The sequence below is a fragment of the Denticeps clupeoides genome, chromosome 3 (assembly GCF_900700375.1).
Source record: "Denticeps clupeoides chromosome 3, fDenClu1.1, whole genome shotgun sequence".
NCBI lineage: Eukaryota > Metazoa > Chordata > Actinopteri > Clupeiformes > Denticipitidae > Denticeps > Denticeps clupeoides.
This window is the reverse complement of record NC_041709.1, coordinates 18,475,279-18,500,185: the sequence shown is the minus strand read 5'-3', so window position 1 is coordinate 18,500,185 and position 24,907 is coordinate 18,475,279. Positions and strand designations below refer to the sequence as shown.

The 24,907-nt window shown below is 43.3% G+C and overlaps 1 protein-coding gene across 4 annotated transcripts; it reads left to right on the top strand.

Annotated features, from left to right (window-relative positions):
• The first annotated feature begins 7,821 nt into the window (after window positions 1–7,821).
• LOC114787071 (kinesin-like protein KIF19) lies at window positions 7,822–23,446 on the top strand. 4 transcript variants are annotated; one of them, XM_028974822.1, is made up of 22 exons: window positions 7,822–8,146; window positions 10,912–10,992; window positions 11,558–11,668; window positions 12,027–12,114; window positions 12,247–12,383; window positions 12,560–12,685; window positions 12,976–13,068; window positions 13,319–13,420; window positions 15,278–15,430; window positions 15,792–15,914; window positions 16,046–16,184; window positions 16,261–16,420; window positions 16,501–16,684; window positions 16,825–17,095; window positions 17,254–17,375; window positions 17,551–17,720; window positions 17,804–17,891; window positions 18,297–18,425; window positions 22,048–22,392; window positions 22,543–22,687; window positions 22,946–23,053; window positions 23,132–23,446. In XM_028974822.1, exons 1-22 carry the CDS (start codon window positions 8,105–8,107, stop codon window positions 23,272–23,274), a joined length of 3,060 nt encoding a protein of 1,019 aa, XP_028830655.1. In that variant the 5' UTR covers window positions 7,822–8,104; the 3' UTR covers window positions 23,275–23,446. The 4 variants fall into 4 exon arrangements, with proteins under 4 accessions (XP_028830655.1, XP_028830656.1, XP_028830654.1 ...); XM_028974823.1 differs by having other exon boundaries at window positions 16,258–16,420; window positions 17,816–17,891; XM_028974821.1 differs by having other exon boundaries at window positions 16,258–16,420; window positions 22,949–23,053.
• The last annotated feature ends 1,461 nt before the right edge of the window (window positions 23,447–24,907 follow it).

Sequence of the window (24,907 nt, the reverse complement as noted above, 5' to 3'; positions counted from 1 at the left end):
AATCTCCCCCTGAACATCAGCAAGACAAAGGAGTTGATAGTGGACTTTAGTACCAAGCAGGAGAGGAACTACCAGACCCCTGTCATCAACAGGAGCCCAGTGGAGGGATTGGACAGCTTCCAATACTGTCGGTCCTGTCACATCAACACCGTGGTGACAAAGGCCTGGCAGCGTCTCTACCACCTCAGACGCCTGAGAGACTGTAGACGGCCCTCCAATGTGCTTAGGAACTTCTACTCCAGCACAATGGAGAGCAGAGCATCCTGATGGGAAACATCTCAACCTGGTTCAGGAACAGCATCATGCAAAACAGGCAAGCCCTACAGAGGGTGGTTCGATCAGCTGAATGCATCTGTACCAAGCTCCCTGACCTTCAATCAGGCTTTACAACCACAACACTTCATAGAACTAATACACTCAAGCACTTTCACTTTCAATCACTTCTGGACTCAATCCAGAATCCACTTCTCATTTGCACACCCTACCTGTTACACCCTACCTGTTACACATGTTTTCAACAAAAGTTAAAAGAAGTGTAATTTTTGGTTATGTTTGCAATACTTTAGCAGTCACTAAAGCATTTCACTGCATATCATACTGTGACAAAATTTGTATTTGAAATCATTACTAAGCAATTTTTAAATTTAAGGCTATCATAGGAGTGTTATACGTCTGCAAATTCTGCTATGCCAGTTACACTTCGTACCAAGATCATAGTTGTAAATATCGGTGTGATGTAACAATCGTGAGTGTCAAACAGCCCAAACCTATAATGAGAAATCTCTGTTTGGTATCAAATTGTGACCTTATAAAATTCAGGTATCGTCCCAGCTGTTGGTTGGCCATCTCCACCTGGCCGTTGGTCTGGGGATCCACAGAATGCCTTCCACACAGCTGAGACGAATTGGGGTCCCCGATCGGAGACGATATCCTGGGGGTACCCATGAAGGCGGACCACGTGTTGAAGCACGAGGTCAGCGGTTGTGGCAGAGGACAGTAGGCCGGGCAGGGCGACCAAGTGGACCACTTTGGAGAAGCAATCCACTATGATCAGGATGGGGGTCATACCATTAGCTTCTGGGAGACCGGTTATGAAGTCCAAGGCGAGGTGGGTCCAGGGGCGATGAGGAATGGGAAGAGGACGCAGGGGCCGAGATAGTAAAACCCAGGAACGTGGTGGAAGGTGTATTTCTCCAGCTTACAGTACAGTCGATGGGCAAGCAATATCTTCAGTACTGCTCTCACGTGTTGGATATGTGATTCCAGGGTGGGCGAGTAGATGAGCACATCGTCCAGGTAGGCATACACCCACCGTCCCAGCATGTCCTGGAGAGCATCACTGATGAACTACTGGAAGACGGCAGGTGCATTGCACAGACCAAATGGGATGACCAGAGACTCAAAGTGACCAGTGATGAAGGCGGTCTTCCACTCGTCGCCCTCTTGGATGCGAATCAGGTTTGTGAAGTACTTTGCTCCAGAGAGGGCGTCGAGGGCAGTGATGGTTAGGAGTAATGGCGTTTGATTTTTGATAGTGATTTTGTTGAGTCCAAGATAATCCACGCACGGTCGCAGACCACCCTCCTTCTTGGTCACGAAGAAGAACCCTGCCGCGGCCGGGGAAGTTGATGGGCGGATGGTGCCATTCTGAAGTGCCTCCGCCACAAACCGCTCCATTGCCAATTGCTCTGCTTTCGAGAGGGAGTAGAGATGTCCTTTCGGGGGAGTTCCCGGTAGCAGGTCAATGGCCATGTCGCCTGTTCGATGGGGAGGCAGCTGGGCAGCTTTGGCTGGGCTGGAGACGGTGACTATGTCATGATAACAGGAGGGAACATTGTCAAACGCAGGACGGGTCAGCTCTGGGTTCGAGGTAGCAGATGGGGAGGGCTGTGGCAGAAGGCAATCTGCTCCCCACCCCAACACCACGCCCGACGACCAGGAAAGATAGGGTTCATGGAGGGATAGCCAGGGGAACCCGAGGAGGAGTGGTGAGGTGATAATGTTGGTCACAAAAAACTGGGTGAATGGTCACAAAACTGGAGAGCCAGTTTTGTCAAAAAGAAAATAAAAGTCTTTAGAAAAGAAGAAAATAAAAGACACAAGAAAGAAGAAATATATTTATAAATCTAGTGTAACCATTTAACTCTGGCACAATAGCTTGCGTAGTATAGACCCAGCTCCCAACCCAACTTTGTGAATAGATTAACAGCGATATTTTTTTTATTGCCCCATAAGAGTCTCACGTTAACGCAGCACGTTTTAATCACCCGATAAGAGTCTCACGTTAACGCAGCACGTTAACGCCGATAACGGCCCACCACTAGTGTATATACATATATATATTTTTTATGATTGCACTATGGGGTGTGTGTGAAACACTATTTATTAGACAACCTTCACACTTTGTCACCTTCATCTGTATCTTCCTGCATTTTCACATCTCCCAACCGCTGATTCTTCTCCTTACCGCTAGAGACAGCCACTCACCTTCTATGGATCACCGGTCCTCTATCTTCTAAACCCAAAAGGACTGCTCTCCCTGTGCCGTGGCTCTCCAATACATTGACCTCTACGCAGAGTACCTCTGCTTTTTACAAGGCAAAACTGTAAGCCTCTGCCCACAACCCTAAAAAAACTCCACAACATTCTTATTTCTACTCAACCCTTTGCAAACTTCTTCACAGGGAAGGTTTGTTTAATCTGTATGACACTCAACCACAAATCCTACTCTACCCTCCAGGATAGATTCTACAACTGCTCTAAATTTGTTTTCTAAGGTCACATCAGATGAAATCAGATTATATCTACAGGCAATCCAACTACCTCTCCACTAGATCCAATCCCTTCTGCAATGTTCCAAACCATCTCTCCTGACCTCATCCCTTTCATTTCTTAGATCATAAAAAGCTCCATCACATCCGGCCATGTAACAGGCTACCATGTACCAAACAGTCAGGGTTTGCTGAGCCTATAGATGTTAACAATTACAGACCAGTTTCTCTCCTCTCATTTCTTTCTAAAATCCTTGGGCGCTGTGTCTACAATCAGCTATCACTTCATCGGTCACAGAACAATCTCCTGAATCCTAACCAGTCTGGCTTCAGAACAGCTCATTCTACTGAGACTGCCCTTCTGGCTGTTTCTGAGAAACTACATGCTCCCATATTGGCAAAACTCATCTGTACTCATTCTCCATGACCTCTCTGCAGCATTTGACAGTGTAAGATTGGGCATTGCAGGACCATGCTTTTGTTTTGCATAGCGACCGTCTACAAGGAGAAATGTGACATTCTTGTGCAAATTGTTGTGCATGAAGATTCAACACCTCTGTTTCACATGCCTGTTGTCGGACGGCCTTTTGCCGAGCCAAACGTGTGAAGTGTTGGACGTCGGGACCACCTACCCTCTTTGTCTTGCGCAGACGGGAGGCCCCCGAGCCCAATGTGTGAAGTGTCGGCCGTCAGGACCGCCCACTCTCTTTGTCTTCCCAAGATGGGAGGCACCGGGGGGCGTGACATCAGAAACAACAGGTTCTGATTGGTCTGTGACAACTTCCTGTAGGCCAGGGGTATAAAGGTCTGCTCACATGTGGGGAAGGTACTTTTTTCTTTACTTTTTCTTTCCAAGCTGTCTTTCCATCGAAACCGGATCTTCTGGTTTTCGAGCCTGCTCTATCATGTAATTTCTCATGGCTCTGCCTCTTTCTCTCTCTCTCTCTCCCTTTACCTCTTTCTTCTCATTTTTGTTTTCTCTGTAACCTTGGTACCTTTTTACATTCAATATTCACATGTAACTACAATAATTATTTACCGGTGTTAATAAATTAGAAACTGTTCATTTTTAACCTCTATTGTGCCATGCCTCTTTCTGCCAGGTAACATCAAATTGGAGTGGTTTGAATACAGTGTTTTTACAACAGTTAACCATAAGACTCTTGTATCCTGAAGAGGCTTGGAAGTCATGGGTCCTCTACTAAGGCCTCTCATTTTCTCCTTCTACACGAGACCACTTGGTGAGGTCATTTTCTCACATGGATTATCCTACCACTGCTATGCCGATGACACACCTCATCTTTTCCTCACTCAGATCTACATGCTGTTTCCAAAATCCCCGCATGTCTGACATCTCATCTTGGATGGCAGCCCATCACCTCAAAATCAAATCCCCCCAAAACTGAACTAATGTTCATTCCAGCAGATTCTTCACCACATCAGGATCTTGCTTTTTACCTAGACAACTCACAGCTGTCGCCTTCTACAAGAGCCCACAACCTTGGAGTAACAATAGACAACCAACTCTCCTTCTCAACTCACATCAGCAATCTGGTGATACTGGTTCAGTCCTTAGTAATCTCACGACTGGATTACTGTAACTCCCTTCTAGCTGGTCTACCTCTATGTACCATCTGACCTCTACAACTAATACAGAATGCAGCAGCACGACTGATCTTTAACTTTCCCAAATTCTCCCACACCACCCCTCTGCTACATTCCCTCCACTGGCTCCCAGTAGCTGCACGCATCAGATTCAAAATACTGATACTGGCCTACAAAACCAAACATGGAGTAGCACCATCCTACCTCACAGCCCTTATTACACCACGCACTGCACCTCGTATACTCCAAGCCTCCAGTACTGCTCGCCTGGTCCATCCACTTCTCCATCCATCTCCATCCAGACTCTTGTCTTGGCCCCTCGGTGGGGAAATGAACTTCCCCTTGAGGTCAGAACAGCACAGTCGCTGAGCAATTTTAAATGGTTTAAATGAGCCTCTGGTACAAGAAAAGTACCAGAGGCTCACCACAGGCATCACCACCATAACGGCTAAATCTTCAGGGATCTTCAAAATGGAGCAGTACCATTACAATGAACATATGGTCCATGACACTAGACTAAAACCTACTCTGCACTGTCTAGTACCTCCAAACATGGACAGATGCTCTATAATACACCTGTGAGTTTTTCTCCCTTTTGAAAAAAAAGTTCTGCTGCCGTCGCAACTGCTTTGACCCAGTTTGTTTTTGACTTTTAAACCTATTTCTAACAACCCTTCACCGGCAAATCCACCATCATCGAGCGCATGCAATATCGTAGAGACACTTGTTTCTATTAGTATACAATGCCCTTACAATTCAAAGATTTTAACTGCTCTGGATCCCAGCTGGCCGAGTGAGATCCTGAGGAACAAATGATATGACGCGAAGCGGCAGCCCCTGGGGGAAACAAGCCAGCATCAGGAACAGGCTGAGGGCCTGTGCACACCGCAATCCTCTGCCTAGCATCCTGCTCGCCAACGTCCAGTCACTGGAGAACAAGCTCGATGACCTCAGGGCGAGGGTAAAGTTCCAGAGACATCCGGGACTGCAACCTCCTCTGCTTCACCGAGACATGGCTGAACCCAGCGGTGCCGGACCATGTCATCCATCCGGTCGAGTTCTTCTCGGTTCACCGCATGGACAGGACACGGGACTCAGGGAAGTCAAGGGGAGGCAGCGTGTGCTTGATTGTAAACAGCTGGTGCAACAGCGTTGTCCCTTTCACTCACTCCTGCTCACCCAACCTGGAACTATTGTTCATCAAATGTAGTGCTTTTTACCTTCCTCGGGAGTTCACATCGGTCGTCAGCACTGTTTACAATCCACCGAAAGCAGACACTGAAACTGCCTTATATAAGCTGCACTCACACAGCCCCAAACGCAACACCTTTCACCAGCGCGTCACCTGCTCCACCAGGGGCGAAATTAGACCACTGCTACACTACAGTTAAGGACTGTGCCCTGTAACAATCTTATCCACCGTTTGGTAAATCAGACCACACCGCCATCAAAGGCTAAAACAGGAAGTTCCGGTTTAGAGGGAGGTGGCACACAGGACAGACCAATCGGTGGCCGCTCTTCAGGAAGCACTGGATGATGCAGACTGGACCTGTTTCGTAACAGTTCCGGAAGCATTGACAAATACACGGAAGTGGTTGTGAGCTTCATAGGGAAGCTAATGGACTATACAGTTCAGAAAACGATAGTCAGAACATTTCCACAATCAGAAGCCGTGGGTGGATAAAACCACCCGTGACGCTCTGAAATCTCACACCGCAACCTATAACGCGAGGCTTGCTTCCAGGGACATGGGACCATATAAGGCTGCACCATACAGTGTCAGGAAAGTGGACCTGGACACTCGCATGGGAAATTATGTTAAAATGCTTTTCATTGACTACAGTTCAGCAATTAACACAATAATTCCTTCCACACACCACAAGCTGGAGCACCTGGGACTCAGCTCATCTCTCCGTCAGTGGATCCAACTTCCTAACTGGGAGACTACAGACATCTCCGCCACATCACTCAGCACTGGAGAACCCCAGGGCTGTGTTTTGAGCCCCCTGCTGTACTCTCTGTACACCCATGAATTTACAGCCACTACAATCTCCACCACCATCATAAAGTTTGCTGACGACACCGTCGTGGTGGGCCTGATCTCGTACAGCGACAAAAGGAGTGGATAGTGGACCTTAGTACCAAGCAGGAGAAGAACTACCAGACCCCTGTCATCAACAGGAGCCCAGTGGTGAGAGTGTCGGTCCTGTCACATCAACACCGTGGTGACAATGGCCTGGCAGTGTCTCTACCACCTCAGACGCCTGAGAGACTTTAGACTGCCCTCCAAGGTTCTTAGGAACTTCTACTCCTGCACCATAGAGAGCATCCTGACGGGAAACATCTCAACCTGGTTCAGGAACAGCACCATGCAGGACAGGCGAGCCCTACAGAGGGTGGTTCGATCAGCTGAACACATCATCTGTACCAAACTCCCTGACCTTCAATCTACAGCAAGCAGTGCTGGACCAGGGCCAGGAAGATAGTGAAGGACCTCAGCCACCCAAACAATGGACTTTTCTCTTATGCGATCAGGGAAGCGCTTCTCACTTTCACTTTATACCTTGCTGTTACACATATTTTATGTTTTATGTTAAAGACATAAGTGTAATATTTGGTTATGTTTGCAATATTTGCATATTGGGAATCATTGTATACTTGCAATATTTGCAATACTGTAGTCTGTAGCATTTCACTGCATATCATAGTGTATGACTGAAATAAAATTTGAATTTGAATCTTTGAAGGGGTCCCTATGTTTCACTCCTTCCCAAGGTTTCTCCCTATCTTTGTCGCTCCAAGAGTTTTTCCTTGTGTGCAGAAAGGGTCAACTGACTGTAGGGCCTGTCAAAAGGTACATTTAGAAATTCTGTATGTGATGGTCTCAAAAGAATCAATTGTTATTAAATGTCAAATGTGTTCTGGAAAGACAAGGATGATCGAGGGTGTATTCCTTGAGGCCTTCATGCAGTTTCAGAGATGGCCAAATACAAATTCTCATATGGCATTAGTTAACGTAGTCCAAAGGAACCAAAACAGACAACATTTTTGCATAACTACAAAAGGAATTCTCATTGATAGTGAATCGCTTTTCAAGACTAAAGTACTTTTTATGAAACACAAGTGAAACTACACAAAAGGCTGCAGCTGCTAAATCACACTACAATAACTAATGAAATAAGGCTAATTACTTCCAGCAAATCTACTATCCCGCTTACTATCATTGTGTCCCTGAGCAAGACACTTAACCCTAAATTGCTCCAGGGAGACTGTCCCTGTAACTATTGATTGTAAGTCGCTCTGGATAAGGGCGTCTGATAAATGCTGTAAATGTAATGTACTTTATTAACCGCGGTGTTATAAGTCCCTCCTGCACCGGACTGACGTGCTTATGTGAGTAAACCAATGCGCGCTCTGGAGAGAGGTGCACTGTTGCTATGGTCGCCGGACGCGACACCGCCCAGCGATCTGAGCAAGACGCTGAAAACCAGCGGGAGAGGGGGACACGTGGGGGACCGCTCCACATGGGCCGCAAGGAGGCTGCTGCTGCCCGAACCTCCAGGCGCCGGGCGCGCTCGACCCGCTGCTGTGGTTCTGTCCGGTGACAGCAGTGCATGTCACTGCCCCGCCCTGCATCACCTTAAAAGAAGAGGATAAGCGTCGACAAGATTAAGGATCTGGCCGCTGATCCGGTAATAACCACGCAGTGGGGATTACAGCAGGACAGCATGAAGGAGCTTCCAGGAGGGTCAAAGGACCACCAACTCACGGTAACAAACAAAAAAAAACAAATAGTATGGTTTATTTAGGAGACAATTTGATGCATACGATGCATACTTCATCTATGGATAGAGAAAAATATATATAATCTGAGTCTCTAGTAGAGATCAGGAAGAATTAGTTCTGTTAGACAAAATAAAGGGTGATAGCATGATTCCAGTTCTGATAAGCAATGTGTTTAGCCATTTCACCACTGTTTCCAATTTCATAACCATATGTTATTGCAGTTACCTTGGTAATACTGACATTTTTGTAATAGTCGAACTTAAAAATTTAGAAAGTACAAATTAATGCAAACATATTAATTAAAACTGTCTGGTAAGTTATTACATGAGTTTTACATGCACATGTGAATTTAGAAAGTGAACGGAATGTGTTCTCTGTATTTAAAATAAATGCAGGGATGGTGACCTGCTATGTCACAGCAGCCACACGGGGTCCTGACCATAGTGCACGTTTTGTAAAATATTTGTGTCTGGTGTTGTGTAAAAGGTGGTTATGACAGAACCATGGACAAAACACCCTAAAATAGTAAACAACTTATTGACCTCAAAAATAAATCAAGCCTGATGAAGACACGCTGGAGAGGCTGCGCCGCTGCGACACATTCTCCGGACAACGAGCACATTCTCCGGCCACAGAGAAGTTAGTCAAAAGCGGTGCACGAGGAGGCAGAAGTACGGCAAGTGAACCAGGAAGCAGACTAGGCTAAAAGCGAACCGGCGGTACAGTCTCTGCTCCTCTCTGTACTCCTTGGACAATAAACTTGACTGCTGCGTTCTTATCTTCACCGAAACTTGGCTGCACGATGGCAACAGAGGCTCCTGCTCGTCCGGGAAGATGTGCGGCGGTGGCCGGTGTGTCTACACCAATAACAGCTCCGTGCACTGTTCGGAGCTTGTAGAGGTTTTAGCAGTCTGATGGACCGTTCTACTACCTGAGAGATAGTTCAGTGCTGTTGAGACCCCTCCCTGCCAGGTGAGCTGAACGGTTTGAGGCAGAGGCCAGGGAGCCACTGAGGAACACCACACACCTGGGTGCTGAGAGGGTGTGCTGACCAGCCTGCAGAAATCTACACAGATATCTTCAACACATTGCCGAAGGCTGTTAATCCATTTCGGCTCACCATTTAATACGGTAAATCAGAAGCAAGTAAATTGGACCTGCTGGGAAAAATCTCTCCACTCCACAGCTGGATCTTGGACTTCCTAACAGACAGACCTCCCTCCTCCCATCATCACTGTTCCACATCAGAACTGCAAGGGCTTCCACTGCAAGTGGTCTTGTGCTGTTTGAAATTTCCAACATATCCACTTACAGGCATTTTACATTATGTCCGGTTTTGTCCTTGTTCAGTGTACAGAAAGTTCTACAATTTTATTTTATAGTCTAAAAGTATTTAAAAGGTTTGTCCTGAGTTTGGGCACTGGCAACTGCCTGATTCAGCTGATTAATTATTTGTATTGTAACAAGTTTGAATAAAGTGTGACAATGAAATTTAACCCAAAAAACGTGCAGACTGAATGCTCTCCAGGTAAAGGGTTGTTAATACCTGTACTGTAACATAAGAAACCGTGGAATGAAGTGATTGCCTAAGTAGGAAGAGACCATGTACATCTCCTGCATTGTGTAGTGAGTTTGCCATAAGGGAACCCAAACAGGGAGCACTCAGTTTCTAAAATACAAAATGTAGATTAACACAAAGAAAGTATTTCAATTGTGTGTTGAAGGGGGGGGGGGTGCTTTTGAAAATTGTGTAATGTTACATATATATTTCTCTTTTTACAATGGACTATGAGGGGGTCTGTGTGAAACAGTATACTGTTATACTGACAAATCTCTTGATCCAATTACCCTTAGAACACCTCCCTACACCTTAGTGGCTCGGGATTTGAACATGCAACCTTCCGGTTACAGGTCTTCTTCCTTAGCCGCTAGGCCTTTCACTCTTGTCTGAATCTATCTCAAAATCAGTCAGTGGACATGGACACTGTAGATCACTCCACAATGTGGTGAATGAACAGAAAGTACCTTTCAGCCACAGACTGATCAGTTGGGGTGGTAGTAGCCTAGTGGGTAACACACTCGCCTATGAACCAGGAGACCCAGGTTCAAATCCCACTTACTACCATTGTGTCCCTGAGCAAGACACTTAACCCTAAGTTGCTCCAGGGGGACTGCCCCTGTCCTCTGATAAATAATGTAAGCTTAAAGAGTTACACTGAATGCCATAGAAATCCCTTCCTTCCCACAGCCATTAGACTGTTCAATATCCTGCTGCTTTTTGCTGTATATTTGTTACAGGATAGTCCAAAATGGCAGCACGACAGTAGCGGCCTTGCCGAACCCAGATTTTTTTTTTTTTTTTACTTTAGTCTTTCAGCACATCCAAGACACGTTGACACTGGAGAAAACAATTTTAAAAAATCTACAGCATTTGCACATTGTTACTCTGCACATTCATTCACTGCATGTGTCCAATGTTTGTACTTTATGTAGTTTGTTGCACATGTGCATTTTGTCAATATGTAACATGTAAGACCAGGTTCTGGGGAAACGTTTTGTTTCACTATGCACTGTCTAACATTAATGTAGATGAAATCACAAATTTGCCTAAATGATGTGTAAAGATGTATAAATTAGGTATTAGGCCCAATATCCATGATATTCATGTCAAGTAGGTAAAAGTAAAATCCTAGTAATATGGATGTAAACCATACATACTGCTGTAAAGGTGCACTGATATGGTCCTCAGGTTGCGCTCCGCATCCGCCCAATGAACGAGGCTGAGCTGGAGGAAGGAGCCACAGTGGTCGCAAAGAGGGTGGATGATCAGGTACTTGAGACAAAAAATAAAACTATAAAAAAAAGACACTGCAATGACTAATAGATTTTAACTGCTTTTATATTATTCTGTAACATTATTAATGTAAATACTAGAGGGATATCAATTGTTCTCTTTGTATTGCATATATGTACAGAATTGTGGGGCATTTTAGTGTTTGTATTATAGCAGATTTAGTTACCAGACAGGGGAATAAGGGAATGTGCTAGTATTTTAAAAAGAAAAGAAAAAGGTGTTCAAAACTACACCAAGGATTTTTATGGCTCTATGTTCTTGCCTAACCAAGAAGAAAGCAGACAAGAAAGCTTTCAGTCATACTGCGTATTACTCTGTTGCTTTCCATTTGTTAATTTGTGTTTTGTTGTGTTGACATACATTATATTCATGAATTATTTTAAAGATGAAAAGTACTACACATAGGTCTGATCAAATGTTCTACCATGTTCTATAGATTTTTTACATTTTAGAATTAACTTTGCATGGGCAATATCCACACAGACACCAACACACTAGAGCAGCCTTTTACCACCTAAACTGGATTTTGAACTCTTTGTAGATGGTGGTGTTGATGGATCCCTGTGAAGACTCCGAAAACCATCTAAGGGCAAATCGTTCCAGAGAGAAAACCTACATGTTTGACGTGGCATTTGATCAAAAAGCTCAACAGGTCTTTAACTTCCTTGTAGCCCCTAATACAGCAAGCATATCTAAAGTTTAGCTCTAATACACACTGATGTTCATGGGCACTATTCAAACTGGTGCGAAGCAGAGCGTGGGGCTTTGTTGCCAGTGTAAGACCATATTTTAGGTAAATCCTGAGGATCTTACCTCACACTAGGAAACACGCCAGTTCAAAAATAGCACCCCATATATATATCAGTATGTAAAATGGATTGTGACTGGCTGGCTTGATATTCAAGTAATTTGAGATTAAAGTCTAACTTTATCTATATATATATATAAAAAATATATATCTATATAAATCTATATATCTATATAAAAAAGCCTCCATGTTTTATTCATAGGAAGAGGTTTATGAGGCCACCACAAAGAACCTGATTGAAGGAGTGATATCAGGATACAATGCTACGGTCTTTGCTTATGGTCCCACAGGTAGAGTTACTGTTATCTTTAATGATTTGGTTTTATAATTAAAAAGTATTAAAAATAAAAGGACATTTATTTATTTATTTTGCCCGGGACAGTGTCATGTCAATTTTTAAAAGTAACTTCCTTAACCTCTAGGAGCAGGGAAGACCTACACCATGCTTGGCGTGGACTCAGAGCCAGGGATCTATGTCCGCACACTTAATGACCTCTTTAAAGCCATTGAAGCCAGCAGAGATGACATGGACTGTTGTGTATTCATGTCATATTTGGAGGTGAATCTTGTTGAAGTAGGAATCATTCACAAAACCAAATTATAGTGTAGTTATTCTAACACCATTGTATTTAATGAAGTCCATACGGAGCCAGTGAGTACACACAAAAACAGAAAACATGAATGTGTTTAGCCAAGAACCATTAACTTTTTTTTCCCCCATTGCATGTTTTAAAGATTTATAATGAAGTGATCAGAGACCTTTTGAATCCATCATCTGGGTACCTTGACCTGAGGGAGGATGCTAAAGGAGAAATACGCATTGCAGGCATTACTGAGTTTTCAACTAGCAACGCTAAAGAGGTGAGCGGTCACATAGCTTTTATTTTATGAGTCACACTGTATGTTTTGGTGGACCACATGTGAATTACAGGATGAAAAAGGTAATGGGAAGACCGGCAGAAAAAGTGTAAGAATACAGAATCTCTACCTTTCTTGAGCACTGAATAGCATCTATGATTAAATCACACAAGGGTGTATTTTATTCCATCTTAACTGCAGTCTTGGCCTTTGTTGCATTAATATTTTTACTGGTTTTGGTGGACATGGCATATATTTCAAATGTTTGTTTTTTTTTGTGGGGGGGGGGTTAGATAATGGCTCTTCTAACTAAAGGCAATAAGCAGCGAACACAAGAACCCACTGCAGCAAACAAGACTTCTTCTAGATCCCATGCCATCCTACAGGTAAAAGAAATCAGGCTGTACATTTCTGTATTGTGAATCCACCCTCCCCCCCCCATTCACAGGTGTAATAGTTTTTATATACTAACTTTCTGGTTTCATGAGCAGAAAACAAAGCAAAAAATATATACACTAAAATAAGATCGAATAAATGTACATAAATAAATATTAAATAAATATTAAATAAATATTAAAATACTCTAAATGATTCACTAGTATAAACAATGCAAATAAAAACATTTTTCTCCTGCAGGTAACAGTGAAACAGAAGAACCGGATAAAAGATGTCAGTGAGGAAGTCAGGATGGGAAAACTCTTTATGGTGGACCTCGCAGGCACAGAGAGGGCTTCACAGGTTTGTATTACAGCTACAAAACCGCTGCTTCTTGTGTTTAATATTTTAGTGTTGGTGCAGTTTATTTCATTTCATGTCCCATCACAGTGTTTCTGTATCTTCACTATTCAGCACACCCCACATTAATTTCCTGGTACTTAGTTTTGCTCATTGAAATGCTGCAGAACCTGTAGAGTCTGTATAAAATCAGGTCCCATTATAGCTTTTCAGAGCGTTTTTTTTTTTTAAATCATGCTCTTAAAATGCTGCAAATCTCATTAAAAAATTTCCCCAAAACTTGACTCTTACTGTGACACCTGAGTCACTCACCGTGAAAGCTCCAGTTTCAGTCCTATGAATATTTCATATTCAGACTCATTCATTATTTAAGACATAATGAACATCTGGTGAGGTGGTGAAAACTTGGCACCTCTCACATAACAGCGCCACACAAATGTAACCCAGAGCCAGCGTTCACAAACAGTCCCAATCACCTTTGACATCAGGGTATGGTGTGCAGGCTGCTCTGTAGCCTATTCTAAAATCCGGTGACATCATTCAGTTTCTACCAAAACAAAGCCAGTCCATACTGTGACAATCTTAATCAGCCAGTAGAGGGCATAAGTCCGGATGTTTAAAAAAAAAACCCCAAAAAAAACACAATGAAAACAAATAAGCCTACAGCTGCTATAAATGCTATGGAGACATGATTGTCCAGTATAAAAATTAGAAATTGCCCACAAAAGTAAGCTTACTATTTCCCCCATGTTACATGGGTCTGAATGCTTGGTAGTAAATGCTGCCTTCCCATATTTATATGCGCATACCATAGGAACGATGTATTCAAGGTCTTTTCTGTGCCTAAAAACCCAATACAGTCATGGCCAAAAGTTGACATACTGGTTCACAAAAACCCATTTCCACAGCGTTTCAGCCCTGCCAAAAAAAAACCCTGCTGAGATCATTTCAGTTGAGGAGCACAAGGCTGGAGATCATAGTCATGCTGATTGAGTTAAAATAGCAGATCCAATTTTGCCTAAGAACACAGCCATGAATAAAAACAAATAAATAATAAATAAATAAATAAAAAAGGTACAAAAAACATCCAACAGCTACTTCTCCAAACCATCCAAGGACAGTTTGGTCAAGAACAATGGCCTTATGGCATGATGCTCAATCATGCTGGAAAAGGCTAAGTGAGAACTAAGGATTAAAAATTTGAAAAAAAGGCCAGGAAACTCTGGACCTTAAATCAAATTGGGAACTTGGTCAATCCTCAAGGAGGCAGGTGGACAAAAAACCCAAATTGACAAACTCCAAGCACTGATTATGAAATGGGTTGCAATCAGCCAGGATTTGGCCCAGAAGTTGATTGACAGCATACCAGCATTGCAGAGATCTTGAAAAAAGGCCAAACACTGCAAATACTGACTGTTCGCAAAAACTTGATTACGTTTCAAAAGCCTTTTTTGACAATTACGTTATACACCACAGGAACTGGACAAGATTTATATATTTTAAAAAATCATTATAATTAAGCAGCAGACAGGTAAGTCTCAATTTTTTGGCCACAACTGTAGATATTTTCATATATTAACAGCCACCAAAGTATATATTTTTCACTTTGATTAAAAATCCAACCATTTCCCTACTGACTAGCTGTCTTTTTTGTCATTCAGAAAAACATATTTCAAATATGTCTTATCCAGGGAAACTAATTAGTGTGCACTTGAGATACAAGTGTCATGTAAATGTAAAAAAGTTATACAAGCTCGACAACCTGGGATTAACTGGAGTAAGCATACAGTTCTTGAAATAGTTCAATTTCAAAATCAGGGATTCATTAAAAATCTCTTCACTTTTTCTATTTTCTCTCAGACTCAGAACAGAGGCAAAAGAATGAAAGAGGGAGCTCACATTAACCGCTCACTGCTGGCACTGGCCAACTGCATCAATGCCCTGAGTGAAAAAGCCGGAAAAGGATCCCAGTTTGTGAACTACAGAGACAGCAAACTCACCCGCCTTCTCAAGGTAAATTGATTTCACCTAGGTCTCCTTATGTATTATAGTAATAAAGGGGATTTTGCTAGAAAATGGCTTGATGTGCAAAATATTGTAAATTAAGCCATTGGGTTTGTATGAAAATGGTTCACTTCAGTACTTAAGCGTATAAGGGTGTTCACACTGATTGCAGTCCCATATGATCCATTTAAGGGTTGAGTTTAAGAGCTCAAAAATAAATAAAAATAAAACCGATGGTCCAGAAGCTGCACTACAGAAATAAGATGTGATTGCATTTCCACAGATATTATTCATAGTCTGCAGGTACAGGGAGAAACATTCCCAGATCTGCCCTGCAAATACAAAATGGTGCATGTTTTAAATATTCTAGGATGCTCTGGGAGGAAACAGTCGGACTGTTATGATCGCCCACATCAGCCCTGCAAGCACAAATTTTGAAGAGTCCCGGAACACATTACTGTACGCGGACAAGGCCAAGAACATCAGAACCAAGGTGGTGTCAGTCTACAGAATTTTACTGTAGATCTAGTGTCACCATACCAGTTTGTACCAGTGTAAAAACAGTTTAGAAGGCCTAACAATAGTGAAGCCTTTAAAACCATACCTGTGCTTTGGAATGGACAGGTTAAACGAAACCTGCTGAACGTGAACTACCACCTTGCCCAGTACACCAGCATTATTGCAGACCTCAGGAAGGAGATTGATCGACTGAGGACAAAAATCGAGCAGCAGAGTCAAGGAGAAATGGATAACATTAGTCAAGGTGGATTTCTCTGTGTGTAAGGTGTATTTTACAGTGGAGGAAGAAAAGGTGATGTGTGTGTGAACTTTTGTAGCAGAGGGCCAGCAGTACAGCCGTAAGGAGGTGTGTGTGTTACGGGATCAGCTCCTTTCTGCATTCAGAGAGCAGATGGAGGTCAGACGGAGTCTAATGGAGCTGGAGAACAGCAACATGGAGCTTCATATTGACACATCCAGACACCTGGTCACCATAACAGAGTACAAAAACCACACATACACACAGCCCCCACACAGTTGCACAGTGCAATTTGCTCAGTTGCATCTCCTCTTTAAAATAGTTGGGAGCGAGAACAGACACGGCATGTCAGGTGCAGGGAGCATGAAAGAGGGGGGAAGAGAGATACTGGTGAAGATGGTGATGACAGTGGAGGAGAGGAGCTAGCAGAGCCTCAAGATGTAACAGCTGCACGTGAGGAGATTGTCTCTCTACTTGCTGAGCAGAGATCAACCATGGCTATGAAGGTATAACCACTCAGAATCTATCTTTTTTTTTTTTTTTTTCCTTGATGCCCCAGAAGGGCTTAACATTTAATAATTAAATAAGAGCCTCAAATGTAAAATGTTGAGACCTGGATTATGCAAAAAACTTTCCTCCCTCTCAGTGTGAGCTGGAAGGAAAGCTGAAGACCATGAAGTTGAAGTCATCTCAGATGGAGGAGCTCTTACCACAGCGAATCAGTGATACAGAGCAAAGGGAGATCCTCACCCTGCTCTGCCGGCTCCATGAACTGGAGGTGGAGAACACTGAGGTGCGAACGCTGGCGCTCTGCAAGGAGAATGCGCTGCGCAGCAAAGACTTCATTATTCAGCGGCATGAGCAGCAGCGGACTCTCTATGATGACATAATCCAGCAGCAGAAAACCATCATTGAGGGTAAGGGACCAAAGCTGTTTGTGCACTGTATAGGTGACAAATTGCCTCATGGACAAAATTCACCATTTTGATGACAGCCACCAAAATATATTTAATGGCCTATTGAATACTTGTCCTGATGCAAATATTAACCCTCTATTGGTTGTGTTTAACTTCAGAGCAGGGTTTGACTGTACCACAGGAACTGCAGCTCTTATATTCTCGTTATTTTAATGAGCTCAGTGAGGGAAATTTGGATCAGATCCTCAACCTTCACACCATCACTACCAGCTGCATGAGGGTAACACTTCCACCTCACCCCCAATACATGCTTTTTACACATCTTGCATCCGTTCTGACCAATCTGACAGTGCCAGTACATAAAGTGTCAGTGTTTAGCCTGTAATATAATGGGTAATAAAACACAGCTAGTGCAGGAGAGACTCTGTGCATGCCTGTGTGTTTTATGTGTGTAGGATGGCTCCATACTGACTGTGGCCCGGCAGCTAAAGTTGGATGATCTGGTCTCAGAGCTCATCGAGAGCAGTCAGGCTGACCTTTCACCCCGCAGTGGAAACAGGACTTTTAATATTTCTACAAGCAGAGGGCGTGCTCTTCCCTCTTCATTTGGCCCAGACAATGACAGGTGCAATGTTAAAATCAGCTCAAAGACAACACATTACTAAAACGCTCATGTTATTGACCAAAAATGTAATTAATGATAATCAGTGACTCCAACAGAGCTTGTAAGTCCACAATTAAACATCGCCAACAGACACGACGACCATTATCCATCAGCCCTCAATCAGGCATGCAGGTAAACTATACAATTCAGATTACATAATGTGTTTGAGGTAAAGGGCCACAATTAATAAAAGAGTCTCACTGATGCCAATGTTGACGACACCCCCTGCATTGCAAGTGGCTAGTTTATACCAAAAGTGGAGAAACTGAATGGTGTGCGCTTCATGGTCCTCTCTTGTCCTAATACAATGTCTTTCTAGGATGTATTCTCTCATTTTATTGGTGGCAATCAGTGTCACTTTGCAATCTCACCATATATTTTTATTAATTAGTTTTATAAAAATATTCACACCATATAGACAATTTTAAAGCTGCACCTCAGTGCCCAGTATGACAATTATTTTCAATTTTTAATTTGAAAATCTTGTTTTGGACAATGCCTCACTATTGTTTCTTTTGTATGTATGTGTGAACGCAGCCCATGGGAAGTAAAGCAGCAGCGGCGGCAGCAATGAGTGCAGATACTCTGAAAGAGATTGCCAGCGACACAAAGAGCATTTCAGTCATAGCAGCCCAGAGGAGAACACGCATGCAGGCTGCTAATACAGTTAGTATCTCATGCAGTATCAAATGGTGTATGGAAACAAGTTATTGTTATTGTGAAACACAAAATGTGTCCTTTGTGTTTAACAAATCACCCTTAGTGAGCAGGGGGCAGCAATGACAGGCCGGGGAGCAGCATATGGGGACGGTGCTTTGCTCAGTAGCACCTTGCCGGTTTGGGATTTTAACAACCTTCTGATTATGAGTCCGCTTCCTTACCCACTACCCACTTTCAGAATCGAAATGTTCCCAATGCCGTTTGCATCAGTATTACTTTTTTTCTATACACTCGCTCTATATGTAACAAGTGCATAGTATAAATAGTAGAGGGCTCTTACTAATCACATGTACAAAGTGTGATCATAGTTTCATCTTATTCTAGAGAATATTTACAAAAGAAACAAACAAACATCTGATGAGGTACAGGTGGAAGTGATTGGCTGGTGGAGGCGATTGGCTGGTGCAGATGTTGGTGATCGGAATGAACAGCGAGGCTGGAGGTGTGATAATTCAGGACTAAATATTTTTGCTCAATTGCACCACCTGGCAGTAAACAATTTCATTAAATGCAAATATTGAATCGCTATTGAATCGCTAAAAAAAAATTATATTTGTTATACTTTTTTTACATTTATAATATTTGGCAGATGCTCTTATCCACAATGACTTACATAATTGCTTTAAATTGTCCATAATTTAAATCCCTCATTTGGTTCACTAGTAAATTCTATTACCTTAACAACCAAACCTTTTTTAAATATATGTAACAGCTTTCTTTTAATCTAAGTATTTCCTACAAAGGTTTGAAGATATTAAGTAACTCAGCTTTTCGAACATCTAGTGGAAGTTCATTCCACCTAGAAGGCATGACAGAGCTCTTTCCGGACCTGCCCTTGGTTTTGTAGGCGAGCATGAGTATTTTGAATCTGGTGTGGGTAGCTTCAGGAAGTCAGTATAGGGAATGTAGCAATGGAGTGTGGTGGAGGAATTTGGGAAGGTTGAATCAAGTTGTGCTGCAGTGTTCCCAGGGCCCGCAGGTTCTGGATCAGCTTGGAGGGGATAACTGTGTTGAATGCAGAGCTGAAATCTACAAACAACAGTCTGGCATAGCAGTTCTTATTTTCCAGGAATGCGTACCCATTGATAGAACCCATAGGCTGTGATGAAGGCGGTTAAGGGGCGACTTTCTTCTTCCAAGAAACCCTGGTGGTACGCCTTACCATGGTCCAACACCGAAAACCAAGAGCTTTCAGCATATCTTGAATTCTTGGTATTGGATGGCGGTCTGGCACTGACTTGCAGTTAAGCTCTCTTAAGTCGCAACAAAGGCGAAGAGTGCCTTTCTTGCGGACACATACCACAGGTGATGAGTAGGGGGACCGTGATGGTGTGATCCAACCTTTGTTGAGCAGGTCTTGCAAATACTCTTTCATACTGCAAAAAAATACTCTGTAAGTCTTTTGCACAGGACTTGTGTCATGGAGGGTAATGTGCATTTTTAGTGATGGTATGCAACCTACATCATTACTGTCATATTCGAATGCCCCACATTCCTCTCGCAACATCTTCCTTGCAGCGGCTTGTTGGCTTTCTGCCATGTGTTGGAGATCCAGTGGCGGGTCCCATGTCGCTTAGGAGGGGCAATATCTGATACTTGATAGAGTCACTGAGCAGTTCAGTTTCAACGGAGCGGAGGAACTTCTGCTGGATTGTGGCTCTACTGTACAGTTCATCCGTCTTCTCATTTACCACCATCCATAACAATTTCTCTTTGAGTTCAATGGCGCGGAAAACAAAGTTCAGGGCAGTTTCTTTGGGTTCTTGGGAGATATTGAGAAGCTGATGATTGGGGCTGTCTACCCTGTAGTGTCGCTTTAATATGGTGAGCAGTTTGCTAAGAGTCAGCCCCCGTTTTATCTCCAACATGTCTCTTAGAGGCAGTCTTGGACTGATGGCCCTAATTACTGCTTCAATTATTTCAGTCTCTGAGTGTCCTTTTTCACTCCCATTCTGAATCTGACAGACTAGATTGAGATAGGATAGCTTGTCCTTCTGCCCATTCTCTCCAATCTGCCCATAGATTTTAAACTCTGTCCTCAATGTTACCTCTTGCAGGAATCGTGTTGGCTCTGGTCGAGTTTTGGGCAGATAACCTGTGGTCTGTACTGGGGTTGCACGCTGAGGGTTGTCCTCAGGATCTTTCTTTGGTGAAGACTCTCTTGATGGGGGTTCCTCTTCTAATGGACACTCTCCTTCGTTTAGTCTCTGAATGTTTATGGCTGTGTCTTGGTAAAACTGTTCCACTTGATCCTGTTCCTCTCTTTCCTCGATCTCGTCAAACACACCCTCTGGCAACTTGATGAGTGTCCTCTTGGTACTGCCGTGAGACTCTCTACTGTCCAGGCCAGGGCATTTCAGTCGCCTGCAGACATCCACCAGAGGCTCTCTCTCCAGCTCCCACAAGGCTGCACTCACGTGATCGTGCAGAGACTGTATCGCTTCCATTTTTTTAATAAAGGGTCGTCTCTTGGGCAGTGGTGGCCTAGCGGTGGGCAGTGGTGGCCTAGCGGTTAAGGAAGCGGGCCCCGTAATCAGAAGGTTGCAGGTTCGAATCCCGATCCGCCAAGGTGCCACTGAGGTGCCACTGAGCAAAGCACCGTCCCCACACACTGCTCCCCGGGCGCCTGTCATGGCCGCCCACTGCTCACTCAGGGTGATGGGTTAAATGCAGAGGACAAATTTCACTGTGTGCACTGTGTGCTATGCTGCTGTGTATCACATGTGACAATCACTTCACTTTCCCTTTCTTGAAAAGGAAGGTGGTTGGTGATGGTGTTGACTCTCTACCGCCACCTCCTGGCTGGCTCACCAAAATATGTTACACTTGAAAAAATGAGTAAACTTTTTCTACTGCAGCGTCAGCGATCTTACGGCCAAACAAAACAACTGGAGCACCAACGCTAGAATATTAGTGACGGTCACACGCGGCGCAGTCTTCAAGTGTGCGCGTACGTGCGCGTCATCAGACGCCTGACGTGCGCCTGTGTCTCGGCTGATCTCGCGGAGCAGGCGACGGGCGCGTTTCACCCCTTAAATCAACAACTTTACTGATGCGTTAACTTTACTCATGTGTTAACTTAGTTTGCCTTAAGGACACGAACGTAAAGTATAAGACAATTTATCTGCCTAACAAGAGAATACACAGAGCAGCTTCAACAGCATTCTTAGTGCCACAGGGGCTTCAACATAATGATTAACTCATGGGTGTAAATACTTACGCAACACTGCATTAACAACCTTTTTTTTCTACATGTCATTATGGGGTACGGAGTGAAGAAATTTGAAGAACAACTATACTTAGAATAAGCCTGCAACGTAACAATGTTGCGGAAAAGGTGAAGGGTGTTAATACTTTCTGGTGCCACTTTAGGTAAATCACAGTTTTTAACAAGGATATCACAAGATTTTTAAATATTGTTGGCAGCTGAGCCAGGTTTATTTTGGATTTAAAACAATAGACCTTTTTCGATCTTTTCTATAAACGTCCAGGATTTCTTTATAGGACAGTGGTAACGTTTCCCCTGGTAATATTCAGATTTTCAGCATTTGTTCGTCTTTCTCATAAGGATAAGATTCACCTTCCTAATTCAACTCTGGAGAGGGGTGTGAGAGTGCTCAAATCCTCATCAGTGCGATCCAGCTCCGGTGAACTTCAGCACACCAACTCAGCCGCCAAGACCATGCCCCGCCCTACAGCCCCTGTCACCATGAAGAGGAGGCTGAAGCCTGCAGCCAGCATGGAGAGCCTGGTGGTCAGTACGCCTGAGGAGGGGGGGATAAAGGCCAACCGACCAGCTGGCAGCTCGCCTAGCGTCAGGAGGAGGGGTCTACCTGGAACAGAGTGCAGCGCAAACTCTCCTGGGACACGGACGAGAAAGAAGCGTTCAAGGTCATTTGAGATAAACAAACTGGTAAGGATGTGTAGTGTACTAGTGTTCCTGCAAGTAAACCTGCCAGTTGTTTAGCCAACTCTAGTACAAATGATTGAGTGAAAAGTACAGTCTGTGGTTCACACTGACAACTGAATTCTTATAAGTACTCTTCCACTGTGTTATCCACAGAAACCTAGAGCCGTGTTGGAGAGCGCTTCTGATAATCGGCTGGTGTGCCTGCCACAGGGCAACATCCAGACCTTGCTAAACAGCAGGGGAAACCCTGCAACTCCTCCCGTTGCTAAATTCAAGTACCCCCTTGCCCATCATACAGGTATTCTGAACAAGTAAAAATACACAGTATTCAGTTACTGTTTGTTTTTTGATGTTCATGTATTTTCTATGATATTTTTTTGTAGTTTGCGCTATATAAGATGCAGAACGTACCAGAGAAATTGCTTGTTGACAATGAGCATTCTCTTAAAGATGCTACATTCTTATTCATTTCAGTCTACACCAGTCTACATCTACATGCTACATCTATTATAGCTCTTTGAAAAAAAGATTCTGGGTCACATTTTCATTGTCTCAGCAGAGAACCAGTTACAGAAACTGGAAATCCGAGGAACACAGCCCAGCACCATCCACCAGAAAAACGTAGAAGGTAGAAGAGGCCAGATACTTAACAAGCATGGCAGAGGTTCGTCTCTGGGTGAGAGAGAGAGAGAGAGAGTGTGTGTCTGATTTATAATCAGTAACACACAATCTGGTTTTGTAGGCCAGCTGGAAGCTTCTGGCCCTTGTTATCTACTCAGGCAGCCAGGAAACCACAAAAAAACTGCCAATGGAACTGTCCAGCAAAAGGTACTCAGCAACGGAAACAGCAAAAAGAATGAAAGACATATAAAGAAAGTGGCATAGTGACTGTTAATAAGTCTATTTAAATAGGTCTTTATTGTAAGATTTACTAATGTCACATTTTTGTCTGCTCTGAATGTCATCTACAACAGAATACTTTTTTTCAAATTTTCATGAAATGTATGTGTTTAAAAGCAGTATCTGAGAGAATAAACACATTCCCATAGCTACAGCATCATTGACTCTGGTTTGTTTTCATTGCAAAAGATTTTTCATTGCAAAAACTACACTGTTTCGGTTCTTTGCAGGTTCAAAACACAAAGAATAATATAGGATCATTTCATATTTTATAATGACAGCAACTTTCAACATCTTTCTTCCAGTATGATTGTTTACTGCTGAAAATCCAAAATAAAGATAAAACTCTGTTACTAAACAGATAGTATTGATCATGCTGATTTAATGAACAGTGCATTTACTTTGCTCACTATCAAGCAAATTATGTTATGACATATGCACACACACAGTAATATATTGTCAAACACTACAGGGAGTGCAGAATTATTAGGCAAATGAGTATTTTGTCCACATCATCCTCTTCATGCATGTTGTCTTACTCCAAGCTGTATAGGCTCGAAAGCCTACTACCAATTAAGCATATTAGGTGATGTGCATCTCTGTAATGAGAAGGGGTGTGGTCTAATGACATCAACACCCTATATCAGGTGTGCATAATTATTAGGCAACTTCCTTTCCTTTGGCAAAATGGGTCAAAAGAAGGACTTGACAAGCTCAGAAAAGTCAAAAATAGTGAGATATCTTGCAGAGGGATGCAGCACTCTTAAAATTGCAAAGCTTCTGAAGCGTGATCATAAAACAATCAAGCGTTTCATTCAAAATAGTCAACAGGGTCTCAAGAAGCGTGTGGAAAAACCAGGGTGCAAAATAACTGCCCATGAACTGAGAAAAGTCAAGCGTGCAGCTGCCAAGATGCCACTTGCCACCAGTTTGGCCATATTTCAGAGCTGCAACATCACTGGAGTGCCCAAAAGCACAAGGTGTGCAATACTCAGAGACATGGCCAAGGTAAGAAAGGCTGAAAGACGACCACCACTGAACAAGACACACAAGCTGAAATGTCAAGACTGGGCCAAGAAATATCTCAAGACTGATTTTTCTAAGGTTTTATGGACTGATGAAATGAGAGTGAGTCTTGATGGGCCTGTGGCTGGATTGGTAAAGGGCAGAGAGCTCCAGTCCGACTCAGACGCCAGCAAGGTGGAGGTGGTTTGGGCTGGTATCATCAAAGATGAGCTTGTGGGGCCTTTTTGGGTTGAGGATGGAGTCCAGCTCAACTCCCAGTCCTACTGCCAGTTTCTGGAAGACACCTTCTTCAAGCAGTGGTACAGGAAGAAGTCTGCATCCTTCAAGAAAAACATGATTTTCATGCAGGACAATGCTCCATCACATGCGTCCAAGTACTCCACAGCGTGGCTGGCAAGAAAGGGTATAAAAGAAGAAAAACTAATGACATGGCCTCCTTGTTCACCTGATCTGAACCTGTGGTCCATCATCAAATGAGAGATTTACAAGGAGGGAAAACAGTACACCTCTCTGAACAGTGTCTGGGAGGCTGTGGTTGCTGCTGCACGCAATGTTGACGGTGAACAGATCAAAACACTGACAGAATCCATGG